The sequence below is a fragment of the Macaca thibetana genome, chromosome 2, assembly GCF_024542745.1.
Source record: "Macaca thibetana thibetana isolate TM-01 chromosome 2, ASM2454274v1, whole genome shotgun sequence".
In the NCBI taxonomy this organism is placed as follows: Eukaryota; Metazoa; Chordata; class Mammalia; order Primates; family Cercopithecidae; genus Macaca; species Macaca thibetana.
In genome coordinates this window covers 106,241,574-106,257,844 of record NC_065579.1, presented here as the reverse complement: position 1 = coordinate 106,257,844, position 16,271 = coordinate 106,241,574, and the positions used below count along the sequence as shown (strand labels likewise).

The 16,271-nt window shown below is 45.8% G+C and overlaps 2 protein-coding genes across 3 annotated transcripts in view; one reads left to right on the top strand and one right to left on the bottom strand.

Annotated features, from left to right (window-relative positions):
- The window catches only part of LOC126948694 (aminoacylase-1), a 107,517-nt gene extending 95,132 nt beyond the window's left edge, over positions 1-12,385 (bottom strand). Inside the window, exon 1 of the mRNA XM_050780929.1 lies at positions 12,376-12,385. The gene's annotated coding sequence lies outside the window, so the exon portion shown is untranslated. The remainder of the gene's footprint in view (positions 1-12,375) is intronic.
- On the top strand, positions 2,353-8,278 carry IQCF1 (IQ motif containing F1). 2 transcript variants are annotated; one of them, XM_050781004.1, is made up of 4 exons: positions 2,353-2,436; positions 2,612-2,716; positions 6,270-6,332; positions 7,818-8,278. In XM_050781004.1, exons 1-4 carry the CDS (start codon positions 2,434-2,436, stop codon positions 8,262-8,264), a joined length of 618 nt encoding a protein of 205 aa, XP_050636961.1. In that variant the 5' UTR covers positions 2,353-2,433; the 3' UTR covers positions 8,265-8,278. The 2 variants fall into 2 exon arrangements, with proteins under 2 accessions (XP_050636961.1, XP_050636962.1); XM_050781005.1 differs by lacking the exon at positions 2,353-2,436 and adding an exon at positions 5,796-5,845 and having other exon boundaries at positions 2,627-2,716.
- Positions 12,386-16,271: the final 3,886 nt, after the last annotated feature.

The following is a 16,271-nucleotide window of genomic DNA, read 5'->3' as shown; positions in this document are numbered from 1 at the left end:
GCCGAGACGGGCGGATCACGAGGTCAGGAGATCGAGACCATCCTGGCTAACACTGTGAAACCCCGTCTCTACTAAAAATACAAGAAAATTAGCCGGGCGAGGTGGCAGGCGCCTGTAGTCCCAGCTACTTGGGAGGCTGAGGCAGGAGAATGGCGTGAAACCGGCGGGGTAGAGCTTGCAGTGAGCCGAGATCGTGCCACTGCACTCCAGCCTGGGGCACAAAGCAAGACTCCGTCTCAAAAAAAAAAAAAAAAAAAAAAAAAAAAGCAGTAGAGACTAGGGTAGGCCATTTTTCAACTAATCAGGAGTTCAGTTAGGTTGGGGCTATGTTGACACTTTAGTTGGTTTGCATCCCCCTCAGTTTCAAATGTCTTGAGGCTGGGCTCAGACTCCTTTCTCCAGCAAAAGTGTGGAATGTTAGCACTGTGAGACTTAAGAGCTCTCTCTGCTGTCCAAGCCAGCCCCTGGCTCCCTGTGCTGCTGTAGATCCAACAGAAGTCCCACGGGAAGGAATGATGGCAGCAGAGGACTCACTGTGTGTGTGTGGGGGGGGCGGTGTGTGTGTGTGTGTGTGTCTTTTCCAGATTCCAAGTTGTCTTGCAGCTCGCATGCAGCCATTGAAAGTTCAGCTGGTTTATCCTCATCACAGCATTTCACTGCATATGGCAGGCTTACTCCTGCGGGTCCCTGTGTCCAGAGGTTTGGTACCTATCCACAGGTATGAAAGCAGCCACTAACCTCCGTGCACCTAGAGAGGGATAGAGCCACTTTAGAATTCAGTTTATTTAGATGCTCCATAACTACTATTACGTGATGTTTTAAGTTTGTCAGGTGTTTTCTTATTGTGCAGTTGCTGTGGGAGTATTTTGTGACCCTCTGCATCCTAACTGGAGGTGGAGCCCTCTGACATTCCCATGAAGTGGTGTTTCTTCCTCCTCCTGGCTACTCCGGAGGGAAGCCCTTCCATGCCCAGACCTGCCTTTATACTGTCTCATTTCCTTTCTTGATGTTGCCAGGGCTTTTTATTATTCACAGGATGTGAGTTGCCCCATATATTCTGATCAGTAATTAGATTTTTGATTTAATTTTTCTACCTTTTTTTTTTTTTTTTAAGACTGGGTCTCGCTCTGTCACCCAGGTTGGGGTGCAATGGTGCGATCATGGCTCACTGCAGCCTCGACCTCCCTGGGCTCAGGTGATTTTCCCACCTCTGTCTCCCAAGTAGCTGGGACTACAGATGCACCACGCCTGGCTGAGTTTTGTATATTTTGTAGATACAGGGTTTTGTTATATTGCCCCGACTGGTCTCAAACTCCTGGGTGCAAGTGATCCATCTGCCATGGCCTCCCAAAGTGCTGGGATTACAGGTGTGAGCCACTGCACTTGGCCTTCTCTGTCTTCTTCTCTCTCAAAAAGCTGATGCCCACTACTTAGGTTGTGAGGAGTTTGGGGTTTATTCTTCCAGATGATGAAGCACAAGGCTTTCATGAGTATGTGTGTGTGTGTCGGAGGGGAGGTGTGGAGAGTGTTGGGAGTTGGGGGAAGTAAAATACTGACTAGTGTTACAACAAAGGCCTGTATCCTATTTTCCTTCTCAAATGAACACATATCACACCTTCTCTGTCACACCCTCTATTAGTCCATTTTCAGGCTGCTGATAAAGACATACCCAAGACTGGGCGATTTACAAAAGAAAGAGGTTTAATTGAACTTACAGTTCCACATGGCTGGGGAAGCCTCACAATCCTGGCGGAAGGCAAGGAGGAGCAAGTCATGTCTTACATGAATAGCAGCAGGCAAAGAGAGTTTGTGTAGGCAAACCCCCATTTTTTTTTTGGGGGGGATAGAATTTTACTCTTGTTGCCCAAGCTGGAGTGCAATGGTGTGATATCAGCTCACTGTAAACCTCTACCTCCCAGGTTCAAGCGATTCTCCTGTCTCAGCCTCCTGAGTAGCTGGGATTACAGGTGACAGCCAACACACCCAGCTAATTTTTGTATTTTTAGTAGAGACAAGGTTTCACCGTGTTGGCCAGGCTGATCTCGAACTCCTGACCTCGGTTGATCTGCCTGCCTTGGCCTCCCAAAGTGCTGGGATTACAGGCCTGAGCCACCGTGCCTGGCCAAGTTTTTTCAATTAAATATTATTACCAATGACTGGCTTTTTATAAACCTTTACAGCAATGGGCCAGGATTTCTGGCATCTTGCCTTTGAAGTCAGGGCTTTGTCCATTTCTGGCAGAAAAGAATGGGCAGCACTTTTGTCTTTCCCTTGGAGGGGGCTTACTTGTTAGGAACCATCTGGTGCCTGAGTCACAGGTGCCACTATGACATCACAGGCCTTTTTTCCTCCACCCTTCCTGCCTATGCCATGGCTGGATGAACACAGATGTGAGGGGATTTGAACCATCTACAACCAATCCATATGTGACCAATGGTAAGAGCCAAACACACCAGGCTTGTTAGGGGTGTCCCATTGATCTCTCAGGGTGAAGGGACCCCCTGACACTGAAGACTCTGAGAAGCCCTGGAAGCTGGGGATGCATGCCATACTGAATGGAGACGGAGGGACAGCAACCTCACTCTTGCCTTTCCCCTAATGCTGATTGCAGGAGGAGAAGCAGCCCATAAAGACAGAGGAGCCCTCAAAAGAAGATGAGCCTCAGCAGAAGGAGACACTGACCCATTTGTCCTTAGAAGCAGAGTCGAAGGCAGAGGTAAGAGGAGCCCTGACTTGGATGTCATTGATCCTATGTCCTAGTGCTTGTGGCTAGTGTCTTTTGCATGGTGCTGTTATAAGTAAAGTTTTAGTGCCACAAAAGAAATAGCACTCAAATATAAAATTTTCTTTTTAATTCTCAGCAAGGCAATGTAGTTCTATAGAAGGGTGTACCCTTACAGGTGGAGCAATGGTGAGCACACACTTGGACAAGGGAGGGGAAGGCGTTCTTATCCCTGACGCACGTGGCCCCTGCTGCTGTGTCATTCCCCTATTGACTAGGGTTAGATGCACAGGCTAAACTAATTCTGATTGGCTAATTTAAAGAGAGTGAAGGGGTGAGTGGTTTGGTGGGAAAAATGGTTATGGCAGAGCAGGAAATTGGAATGAGTCAGGGTGGAGAATGAGCAGGTAATCGGAATGAGTCAGGGTGGAGCAGGTAATCAGAATGAGTCAGGGTGGAGCAGGTAGTTGAAAAAGGTTGCTTTACAAGGGAGTTAAGTTTAAAAGTAGAAGGCAAAGAATTGAACATACTGACATACTGATTCTTTGAAGAGAAATTTAGAACTCATATCTATGAGTTTTCCTTCTTTCTACCCTTTGATGAGAACGTGATCCTCAGGCTGGTGCTGGTTTACCAGAAATTCTAGGGGTGGTACCTGTGCTAAAATACTTTTTGTTTTGAGGGAAAGGAAAATAGAAGATAAACCAAGTATATAATTTCTAAGAAATTGACCTTTTGTTTTAAATGTGGGGACATCAGCAGTGGACTTTATAGTCCTTTGTAACTTCTTACTGAGAAATTTCCTTTAGCACCTGTTTTTATTAGTTTTTAGACCAAAGAAAGTCAAATACCATTTTATATTTGACAATGCTTCCTATATGACTTTTATACCAGATAAGCTAAATTTAACCTTTATATTAGTGTGTTATTAATGTTAAACTTAATTTTAAATTTAAATTTAATTTTAAAAGCCATGACTGCCTAAGGCCACAAGATTAGAAGTTACTATAATACGTGTTACACTGTTAACTTTTAGCAAACTTTACTTTTGTTGAAAATCTTGTAAGTTTGGGATTTCAATTATTCTTTGTTATTAATAAGACCTCGTTCAGTCCATATTAACTTAGAATTCATATAGATGGCTCCTTCCTGATTCTGTAAGTATTTTAAAGCTTGGCTGAGTGCAAATAGCTCGTAGGTTTGAGCAATTTTCCTAACTCTGCTTCTACAAGAGTTTCCTCATCACTTACTGAATACCCATTGTGTCTTTTTCCCTCAATCACCCGGAAGGAACCATCTATTGTCCTGTCCCGAAGGGAGTTCCTTGGAGGTCTGGTCGGACCTTTGTATGGTAATTGAGATTTAGATCCCCTGTTAGGAAATCTGCTGGGTTAAGGGAATTTTCAGTGGTTAATGTTAAATCATCTTTTTCTAACAGAATAGCCTCATACTTCAAGGTTCTTGAGTCACTAAGCTACCTTTTTGCCTTTTTTTTTTTTTTTTGACTTAGGATAGTTCTGACTTGAGGTGTGCTCACAATGAGGTTTCCGCTAAAACTTGTTCTTCTACTTTCTTCTGTTAGCAAAACAGTTGCCGCTACAGACTGAATGCATTTGGGCCATCCGCAGGTTACTGGATTAAGAATTTTTGATTAGAAAGGCTATGGGTTGTCAGTGGCCTCAGTGTTTTCGGGCTATGCCTTTGTTTACACTGACAACAAGGTGGCATTGGAGTGTTATAGGGTCATGGAAAAGATCTTCAATTATTAATTATAGGTTTTAAATTTACCCTGGCTTTTAAAGGAATAGGATACACTATATTTTCTTTACTACTTCCATCTCTCTCTGTCTCTGACTCTGTCTCTCTCTTTCCCTTTGACTCCCTCTTTGTCCTTCTGTCTCCTTCTCTCTCTCTCTCTCTGCCTCTCTGTCTCTCTTTCTCCTTGACTCCCTCTTTGTCTCTTTCTCTCTCTCTCTGCCTCTCTGTCTGTCTCTCTCTCTGACTCCCTCTTTGTCTTTCTCGTTCTTTCTTTGCCTCTCTCCTTCTCTCTCTGTCTCCGACTCTGTCTCTTTCTCTCTGACTTCCTCTCCCAGTTTCTCTTTCCTCTTTGCTGGTCTTTCCCTGCCTCTGCCAGCCGCTTATGCTGCTGTTCTCCCCTCTCCTTCCCCTTCCCCTAGGGGAGGGACCATTGGGAGAGGAGCTACTCTCTCTTCCCCCAAGAAAGGAAAGGGGTGTTCTGAATATTTTTCTTACTACCAGAGGTTTGTGTGAGGTTCAACCCCCTGAAATTTGCCGAAGGCTCAACCCCTCAAAGCAGGGATGTCTCGCCTTGCCTGCCCTAGAAGTCTCAACCCCACAAACCAGGGATGTCTTGCCTTGCCTATCCTGGAAGGTTCAACCCCTCAAATCAGGGCGCATCTTGCCTTGCTGCTCTGAAAGGTTGACCCGTTTCCTCTCTTTCCCCCTCTGAAGGTCCCTTGGACACTTCCCACTCATGGTGTCCTCTCTGGCCACTCCCCAAGGGAGAATTAGGCCCCTCTTAGTGTTGGCGTGCTGGTATAAATCCCATGGCAGGATCCACCCTAAGCCATAAGAGGTAGCTACAGAACTGCAGAGAGGATCCACTCATTCCGTCCAGAAGTAGGACTTGTCACCATCCACATGAACAACACCTCAAGTAGGGTTGTTTGTGATCATTCACACACACACACATTTAGCCCTCCAGAATTTGACCACCAAGGAAGTACTTTATCGGCTCCCACAGCTTCTCCTTTCTTGGTCTGTGCACAGAGTTGTTGCCACAATATGTGAGGATCCTTTAAGCTAGGTTGCTGGCCAGTTTTTTTCCGCGTTGCTGAGAGCTTGGGTTATTCCTCGCACTGGGTGGGTCCTGATTTTTCACCCCTGAGGCTGTTGCAAGGGGGCGGGGTGCACCTCCTCATGAGAGAGAACCAGAGACCTTCCCCAGAGTGGAATGTAATCACAGGCGAGCCCCCCCAGATTGTTATAAGTAAAGCTTCAGTGCCGCAAAAGAAATAGCACTCGAATGTAAAATTTTCTTTTTAATTCTCAGCAAGGCAATGTGCTTCTATAGAAGGGTGCGCCCTTACAGATGGAGCAATGGTGAGCGCACCCTTGGACAAGGGAGGGGAAGGGGTTCTTATCCCTGACACTCGTGGCCCCTGCTGCTGGGTCCTTCCTCGGTTGGCTAGGGTTAGACCGCACAGGCTAAACTAATTCCAATTGGTTAATTTAAAGAGAGTGATGGAGTGAGTGGTTTGGCAGGAAAAATGGTTATGGCAGAGCAGGAAATCGGAATGAGTCAGGGTGGAGAATGAGCAGGTAATGGGAATGAGTCAGGGTGGAGCAGGTAATCGAAAAACCTTGCTTTATGAGGAAGTTAAGTTTAAAAGTAGAAGGCAAAGATTTGAACGTACTGACAGATTGATTCTTTGAAGAGAAATTTAGAACTCATATCTAACAGTGCTGAGCTAAGAAGAGAAATAAACTCAATCTTGTCCGTTCTCTTTCCCCATTTCACTTTCAGGCTAAAACTCCAGTTCTGGTTGAGACACAGAGAGTGGACAATGCCAATGAGAAATTAGAAAAAGTATGACCTCCCAAACCACACAGGGCTGGGGCTGGGGATGTGGGGCTGTGCTTGTGGAATGGAATGACCATGATATGGAAGCGGGGCTCAGTTAGAAGTACCTGTGTGTGCATGTGTGTGTGTATGTGTGTGCATGTATTTGAGCTTGTGCATGTATGTGTGCTTGTGAATTAAGATTTAAAATGTGAAAGTTAAGAAAAATGATGATGGGGAAGAGATGTAAGAGTTTTAACTTTGGGGTGGAGGAACTTTTGATACTATGACATGTTGACAAAAAGAGAAAAGAGTTGAACTCTGCAAAATATTTGAAGAGATTTATTCTAAGCCAAGTGTGAATGACCATGGCCCATGACACAGCCCTCAGGAAGTCCTGAGAACATGTGCCCAAGGTGGTCCCGGCACAGCTTGGTTTTGTACATTTTAGAGAGGTATGAGGCATCAATCAAATACATTTAAGAAATACATTGGTTTGGTCCAGAAAGGTGGGACAACTCATAGCGGTGGCTGGGGGGAGGGTGGTGTTTCCAGGCTATAGGTGAATTTAAACATCTTTTGACTGACAATTGGTTGAATTTGTCTAAAGACCTGAGATTCATAGAAAGGGAACATTCAGGTTAAGATAAAAGATTGTGGAGACCAAAGTTCTTTTGAACTCTTGTAGTATCTCCCCTTAGAGAAAACAGATGACAAATATTTCCTAGTCAGATCTTAGTTAATCTCTTTAGGTTTGGGAGGGTCTGGAAGAAGAAGATCTAGCTATGTTAGTAGAGATTCTTTACAGATGCAAATTTTCCTCCACAAAGAACAGCTTTGTAGGGCCATTTCAAAATATGGCAAAGCAGCATGTTTTGGGATAAAATATTTTTCTTCCTTGTCTGATAATGTTATGCCAGGGTCAGGTTGGAAAGTAAAGGGTTAAATAAAACCCATCTGATGAGAAGTTATGATTTGTAGGGCATGACTCCCCAGGCCCCTTAGATACGAATTTGGGCAAGACAAAAAAAAAAAAATCAGGGTTTAGTCTTCAGACATGACAGAGGGAGAGAACAGGCTGTGGCTATGAACTTTTGCCAGGGATGAGAGGGCAGGACTGGCAAAGGATGTGACTTCTCCAGCAGGTTGAAGGGGTCTGAAAGAAAGGATCAGATCTGGGTGGAACATGGTAACCCTTTGACCCTATATCACAGTGTTCTTGCTGGTCAACAAGGTCCGTGGAAAACTGGGTGAGGTAGCCAGGGCAGGTGTGCCCCAAGATGGGCAGGACACTGAGACCCAGGGGCAAGGTGATGTGCTTGTGGCTATCAACCAGAGAATGGCAGAGGCAGGACACCTACCTGATCTGGTTCCAGCTAGTGTCCTGCCCAGTGCTCCTGAATTCCAGAAAAAGAGACAGTTGCTGATAGGGAATCAGGGCCTTTCCTGGCACACCCTAGGGCTGAAGGCAGTGGGGAGCATTCTCTGAAGGTCCCTCTTTTTTCTTGAAAGCCCCCAGAAAACCAAAAGAAGCTCTCTGACAAAGATATGGTAGCCACCAAGATCCAGGCCTGGTGGCGGGGCACCCTGGTGCGTCGGGCACTGTTGCACGCGGCCCTCAGTGCCTGCATCATTCAGTGCTGGTGGCGGCTGATACTGTCCAAGATTCTGGAGAAGAGGCGGCGGGCGGCGCTGGAGGCCTTCTCCCGGGAGGAGTGGGCAGCAGTCACATTGCAGTCCCAGGCCCGCATGTGGCGCATCCGCAGGCGCTATTGCCAGGTGCTCAATGCTGTTCGCATCATCCAGGCCTACTGGAGGTGCCGCTCCTGTGCTTCCCGAGGGTTCATCAAGGGCCAGTACAGAGTCACAGCCAACCAGCTGCATCTCCAGCTGGAGATCTTGCTGGGCTCAGGGCCTTGCATTGTCACAGAGTGTATTCCCCTCTCAATAAAGGAATGAACTGGTCTTTTCCAGATAGTCTCTGACAAGCTTCAGGAGGTCAGAGCAATGGATAGCAGATACTTGGCATTTCATATACCAGCTCTGAGGAATGGGCAGGGCTTGTCTGAGGCCTCATGTGGAGCAGACTCTGAGCCTCTTTTCCAGACTGAGCAGAGACTGTGATTGATTAGCAACATCTGCCGTAGGAAGGAAAGTTGAGGGTACAGACCTGTCAATTGGTCAACTCCATGGAATATCATTCATATTTACATCATTCTATGTACATAGTGCACCCTCCCCAGGACTGGGTATAATAGAAACCTGGCGGGTGGTGGTCATGGCAATGGCAGCACATTCTCCAGGAATTCACCCGTCTGGGTCTGGTTGCTCAGAGCTTGTTCCCCAACCCCTAGGACTGAGAGGAGTCCCCCAACCCCAAGCCCTGAGATCCTGTCTCCCTGCTGCACTGGGGGCTTTGTCCTTATACTTGGCTTCTAAGAATCTGAGACCCAAACTGGAAGCTGTTAGCATAACTCAAGTCCTCATCCTCACCTCAAACCCCATCTGTCCCTTGCCCTCGAGCCCCATATGAAAGCTAGGACTCATTTTCCTCCAGACCAGGCTGGCATGGGAGGTTCCACAAGCAAGCGGGTGGGAGAGAGGGCATTTTGCTGCCAACCCAACCCTCTGGTGAGTGTTAGACCTCAGGCTATCACAGCTGCAGGAGCTGAGCAGGCATTAGTCTTGTGTTCCTTACCCTCCCCACTGGCCCAACTTCTACAAGGGCCAATCCAGGCAGAGCTGGCTCTTCTGAAAGTCCCTTCCTGTGAAATGCTGCCAGCTGGGGTGGGGTTGGGGCCCAGGTGATGATAAGGGCCAATTAAGAGGTGAAGGTTTGCATTACTCTGATGATTAGTGATGTCGAACAATTTTTCACATACCTGTTTGCCACTTAGCAAATAACAATGTAGTGTATATTTTAAGATACTTAAAAAAAGATTTTTGAATGTTGTCACTACAAAGAAATGATAAATGTTTAAAGTGATGGATGTGGTAACTATCCTAATTTGGTCATTACAGTATATATACATGCATTGAAATATAACATTATACCCCATAATTATGTATAATTATTATCAATTATCAATTAAAAAATTAGTAACACAAAAAGAGGTTAAAATTAAGCTGAACTTCTGCCTGTCAACACTGCTGTCACTGTCCTGTGGTTCCCTGCAGAAAGTGGGGATTCTGAGGACTGAGTCACAGCCCTATGTCCAGCCCTGCTTCAACGACTGTGCCCTGGAGAGCTGGTCCCTCAGCTCATAGATGTTCTGAGATGCTGCCCAGAAGTCTCAGGCTCTAGCTCTCGGGCATGAGCTCTGTATTTCCTGCTCTGTCCTGCCATGTCCTGCCCCTTGTGTCTCGTTCAGGGCCTGGGTCTCTCATACCCACTCTGAAGGATTCCTGTCTTTCTCCTTGCCCCTGTTGTCCTGTGTTCAGAGTATCAGAGCATAGAGCTGTGACCTCCGTCTGCTCCACCTCTCATTGCCCTGTGGCCATAGACAAGTCATTTCCCCTCTATGAGCCCAGTGTCCCAAGCTGTGAACTGGCGCTAACATTCCCCACCTTCCAGGGTAAATGTCAAGCACCATAAAAACTAGCACCTTCAAAACATCAAGTTTGTACACCTACTTTGCATTTAACTTTGTTAATTATACCTCAATAAAGCTAAAAAAATTTTCTGCATCAGCATCAAAACAAGGAAAGGAGTCACAAACAAGCCTTAAATACCGGTAGCCATAGAAAAAACAGCCAATTCTGGGGTCAGCTGGAGTGGCCCAGCAAAGCACATGGAGGCATTTTCATCATTGTTGAGGTACTCCCCACTCCCAGGCCTCCTCAGTGGACAGAGCCAGGAAATACATGTTTGTGTATATGCATAAGCATTGCACATTTATATCCGTGTTCATTTCTGTGCCTATCTGTATTGAAATCTGTGAGCTCACACTGATACCTCCAATCCCACCCCAAATTGAAGAATTCACTCTAGTTTTCTCCTTTCCTTATTTCTTTTCTTTTTGAGATGGAGTCTGGCTTGGTTACCTAGGCTGGAGTGCATTGGTACAATATTGGCTCACTGCAACCTCCGCCTCCCTGGTTCAAGCAATTCTCCTTCCTCAGCCTCCCGAGTAGCTGGGATTACAGGCGTCCACCACAACGACTGGCTCATTTTTGTATTTTTAGTAAAGACAGGGTTTTGCCATGTTGGCTGGGCTGGTCTTGAACTCCTGACCTCAAGTGATCTACCCATCTCGGCCTCTAAGTGTTGGGATTACAGGTGTGAGCCACTGTGCCCGGCCTCCTTTCCATATTTCTACTCTTCTTTCTGAGAGTGACACCCCTAGCTCCGATGATCTTTAATACATTTTCTTATTTGATTTTCCCTGTGTGCAACTAATTCTGCACAGCTACTACTGGCCCCTGTCTTACAGAGACACTGGCCCGTTTCTCTTGATCTCTGATATACGACACCGTCTATTGCCCTCTTCTTGTGGCTGAGGCTGTGGCTCCCCACGTTGGTCTGATGACTGGGGTAAATGCTCCTTCACCCAACCTGAGCTGAAACAAAATGTCAGGCCACCCTCTGCGTGCATATCCTCCTCACTGTGCTCAAGTTCTGATGGTCTGTGCCACCAAGGATGCCCTTCTCATCCTGCCTGATATGACACTATAACTGGTATGGACTTACACCCCTGTGTGGACTCCTCCTCCCACTGCCTGGGTTTCATGCTGGTCCCTCCTAGAACAATGCCTTCCTCCCCCGTCTTGTGACCCGCCCTCACCCGGCTCTGTTCCACGGTGGCTCTCTTCTCCCCTGGTGCAGCTACGTTGCACTGCCCAGCCTGAGGATTTCAGACTGATGGAGTGATTCAGGAAGGAAAGGGAAAAGAAAATGAAGGCAAGGGCAAGAGAAAACTAAATTTTCAATAAAAAAATGGAGACAAAGCATCTGCAGAAGAAAATTCTCAATCATGGGCTAACATCTGCTTCAACATTTTCACCCCAAACCTCAAGCAAGCATAACCACAGAGAAGATCTGGAAATTGTTCATGAAATAATGAATCAAAATGTTTGAGGTTCAGGCCTTCCTCTCCCACTACAAATTCATAGGAATAACAGAAAAAACAACAACAACATTGATTTCAAAAGTTTGTACTAGTACCTAAAATATAGGAAGGGGGCCTTCAGGGAATGGAAGCATGTGGAATCCCTAAAAGTCAGAAGGTATATGTGGAAAAACTGAAAGACAATAAATTAAAGCTTTAGAAAAGGCAAAGGCAAAGGCAAGAGTGGCCATGCAGTTTCTCCATGCTTGGAGCTAGCTGGCCAGGGACAGCAGGGCTGTGGGCTCTGCAGGGCATTGGTTGGAATATGCCCATAGGAGGAGCAGCTGGCTCTCTGCTGAGCTACACAGTTGGCAAGAGTGGCTGACGGCAGAGGGCTCTGTGACCCACCAGGGCCTGGTGCCATGTGACACCCTTGCACAGCAAGGACCCTGTGCAGAGGACCACCCACAGAGGTCCCACCCCGACAGGCCACCTCACAGAAATGGAAGACCCAGAAGTTCCACTGTTGGTCGAATGTGTGCTTCTGAGAAAGGATGGAGAATGGAGGGAAGGAGCACGCAAGCATGAATGAGAGGATCTCCCACCATTAATGAGAGTTTTAATGAGATTCTTTAGAAAGAACTACAGTTTAAGACAGCTGACCAACTGCACCAAGATGAGTGAAAACAGATGGAACCCAAAATATGTTATGGCTGAAGATAAACTGAATGAAGATACCGAAATTTTTTTTTTTGAGGTGAGTTTCGCTCTTGTTGCCCAGACTGCAGTGGCACAATCTCAGCTCACTGCAACCTCCTCCTCCCTGGTTCAAGCGATTCTCTCACCTCAGCCTCCCGAGTAGCTGGGATTACTGGTGCCCACCACTGCACCCGGCTAATTTTTGTATTTTTAGTAGAGACGGGGTTTCACCAAGTTGGCCAGGCTGGTCTTGAACTCCTGACCTCAGGTGATCCACCCGCCTTGGCCTCCCAAAGTGCTGGGATTGTAGGCATGAGCCACCACCCCCTGCCAAAATGCTGAAACATTTAAACAAGAAATAAAACCAATGGCTTATCCACCAAGGAGTAAGTCAGGGTGACTTCAGCTTTCTCAGCAGCAACACTGATTGCAAAGAGAGAGTGGAGCCACAGCCTCAACTTTCTGCAGAAGAATCTTTCTCAGCACAGAATCATAAACTCACCCCGATATTATCCAAGTGTTGTCCCCCCCCCCCGCTCCCCTGCAATCCGTGGAGTCAGGGACGTGGCACTCAATAGGCTAATGGGAAATCTAAAACCAAAGATGAGCACCCAAACAAGAACCACCAAGCTTTGGAGGAAACCAATAGCATGAAAAAGCATTCTTAAACTCTGCAAGCAGAAACCTGATAACCAAGGGAAATACTTGAGAAATTAATATCCTCATTGGGTGGAGGAAGACATCTTAGATACAAAAGAACAAACCTTTATTAAAAAGCCATTTATGGATCTCAGAAAGGAATAATCCTTGTCAAAATTAAAACCCAGTAGATGGGATGAATAGCAGAATGCAGGTATAAAGTGCAGATTAGTGAGTGGAAATTTTGATGTGAAGAATCCTCCTGGAGGCCAGGCGCGGTGGCTCAAGCCTGTAATCCCAGCACTTTGGGAGGGCGAGACGGGCAGATCACGAGGTCAGGAGATCAAGACCATCCTGGCTAACACGGTGAAACCCCGTCTCTACTAAAAAATACAAAAAACTAGCCGGGCGAGGTGGCGGGCGCCTGTAGTCCCAGTTACACAGGAGGCTGAGGCAGGAGAATGGCGTGAACCCGGGAGGCGGAGCTTGCAGTGAGCTGAGATCCGGCCACTGCACTCCAGCCTGGGTGACAGAGTGAGACTCCGTCTCAGAAAAAAAAAAAAAAAAAAAGGATCCTCCTGGAGTGTAGCACAAAAGGTCAGAGAAATGAAAAGCTTAAAGAAAATAAATAAAAGAATGAGGCATTGATCCAGAAGTTCCAGTCATGGTTGACTGTGTATTCCTGAGAAAGGAATTGCAGAGACAAAGGCAGAAATATTCAAAGCATTGATGAGTTTTCCAGAGCTTAAAGAGACTCACTTGCCCTCAAAAGATGAAGGAAAACAGATGGAGCTTCACACAGGTCACAGCACAATCTCATAACTGATGAAGATAGAATACTTAAATATTTAAAGAGGAAAAGGAATCAACACATCACCTCCTAAGGAACAAGTTTCAGATTCACATCAGCTTTCTCAGCATCAACACTGAGTGCAAGAAGAAAATGGAGCAACACTCCCAATGCTCTGAGAGAAAGTAAATGTGAGCATTGAATGCTATGCTACCCCAAATGTCATTCAAGTGTAAGTGCAAAGTGAAAGGCATCCTTTTAATTCAAAATTTAGTCTACATCAAAAGTCTCTGACTGTATCTCTGGGAAATTAACTCCATGACAAAGGAAAACAAATCCAGGAGAATGGCACAAGACATAGTGATGAGTATAGACGCCACTAACATTTATTATTACGACTGAATAAGATTTTCCTATAAAATATGTATATTTCTTTTTTCCTGTTAGACAAGGTCTCTCTCTGTAATCAGGCTGGAGTGCAGTAGCTGGATCATGGCTCACTTCAGGCTGCACCTCCCAGGCTCAAGTGATCCTTCCACTTCAGCCTCCTGAGTAGCTGGGACTACAGGTCCATGCCTCAATGCCCAGCTAATTTTTGTATTTTTTGTAGAGATGGGGTCTCACTCTGCTGCCCAGGCTGGTCTCCAATTCCGGGGCTCTAGCAATCTGTCTGCCTCAGCTTCACAAAGTGTTGGAATCACAGGCGTGAGCCACTGTGTCTAGCCAAAATATGTATATTTCCATAAAATATGTCTGTTTCTCAAATGATGGCAACATGGGAGGTTGCTGGAGACAGTGTATGGAAAAAAGGAACTTGGGCTAAAGTTCTTGCCTGATTTGAGGCCCAAGTGATATTGATTTGCTTCAGATGCTCCACAGGCAAAATAAAATCTGTTAATATGTAAGTACTAGAAGAACAGCAATGAGGTATATAACGTCTAGGTAAATTAGAAACTACATTCAGCTAACATAGAAATCTAAAATACATTTGGGAGGCCGAGACGGGCGGATCACGAGGTCAGGAGATCGAGACCATCCTGGCTAACACGGTGAAACCCCGTCTCTACTAAAAAATACAAAAAAACTAGCCGGGCGTGTTGGCGGGCGCCTGTAGTCCCAGCTACTCGGGAGGCTGAGGCAGGAGAATGGCGTGAACCCGGGAGGCGGAGCTTGCAGTGAGCTGAGATCCGGCCACTGCACTCCAGCCTGGGCGACAGAGCGAGACTCCGTCTCAAAAAAAAAAAAAAAAAAAAAAAAAAAAAATCTAAAATACAGTGAGTCAAACAAATTAGAGGTTTGGTTTACATCTCCTAAAAGAAGTCTGAGAGTGGACAGTCCAGGCTCAGTGGACAGCGCCATGATGTCATCATGGAACTAAGCATCTACTCTTTTCGCAACACCTCCCCACCGTGTTGGGGAGGTAACCCATGTCCTCATGCTCTCAAAGTGGTTACCAGAGTGCTGGCCATCAAGTTCACATTTTAGGGAAGCAAAGGGTTAAGGTGAAGTGGGAAAAGGGTCCATTTGAGCCCAGCCTGGCTCCTTAAAGAGGTTTCCCAGAAGGCCCACCCAGTGACTCTGCTGACATCTCATTGGTTAGTGAATATCACGTGACCACTCCAGTTGCAAGAGAGGCCGAGAAACGCTATTCCTTTAATTGCACATGTTGCCAACACCACTAAAATCAGTTCTTTTTAGTGATGAAGTGGGACTAAGTATGGGTAACCAACTCACAATATCTGACACAATTTCTAAAACAGTAGGAAGAAAAAAACCTCACCAATCTCAAAACTCCCTGAAAACCTAATTAATCCAACAAAAGACAGGATAATAAAAATAAATCTTAAGAGAAATGATAGATTTAGAGTACAAAATAATATAGCAATAAGCCTGATATATTAGGAATCGGTAAATGTAAATTAGTAATGCCGACCTATTAGAAAATGAGACTTCTGGCTAGGCACAGTGGCTCTCACCCATAATCCCAGCACTTTGGGAGGCCAAGGCAGGAGGATCACTTGAGCCCAGGAGTTCTAGACCACCCTGGGCAACATAGCAAGATCCCATCTCTAAAAATAATACAAAAATTATTTGGGCATGGTGGTATGTGCCTGTGGTCCCAGCTACTGAGGGGCTGAGGTGGGAGGATCACTTGAGCCCAGAAGGTTGAGGCTGCAGTGAGCTGTGATCATGCCACTGAACTCCAGCCTTGGTAACAGAGTGAGACCCTGTCTCTGAGAAAGAGAGAGAGAGAGAGAGAGAGAGAGAGAGAGAGAGAGAGACTCTCAAGCTAGGTTAGACAGATTATGCTTGTGGTGGATGCAGAGATGCACCATTTAGACTTCCCTCAACAAAGGACCTGTTGTATCAGCTCCTGGGAGTACTGACTACAGCTGTCAGCTCCTTCAGGTACTGCTTCAGCTGCGGAAAGCCTGCCTTGCCCAAGGTTAAGTCCTTCCAGATGCCACCCACAATGACTGAAACAGGTGAATGGATAACCACCTGACCACCACATTCAAATCGGGCAATTCTGCCAGGCCATTTCAGCATCAGAGCTTCTTATGTACTTGATAAGGATAAGAAGGGAATACTATGAACAAATAAGTATACACACATTAAATTAATGAAATGAATCAATTCCTTGAAAACAGAAAAACTACTATACCAAAAGTTATCCAAGATGAAATAAATAACTGGAGTCATTCTATAGCTATTTAAAAGATTGAATTTGCAGTTTAAAACCTTCTAGATAGTTTTATTGGCAACTTCTACCAAATATTTTACAAATAA

Excerpts from the sequence above, each read along its gene's own strand:
- IQCF1 (XM_050781004.1), top strand. Across the intron at positions 2,717-6,269 it reads AAGCAGAGTCGAAGGCAGAG|GCTAAAACTCCAGTTCTGGT; the intron begins GTAAGAGGAGCC and ends TTTCACTTTCAG. Across the intron at positions 6,333-7,817 it reads CCAATGAGAAATTAGAAAAA|CCCCCAGAAAACCAAAAGAA; the intron begins GTATGACCTCCC and ends TTTTCTTGAAAG.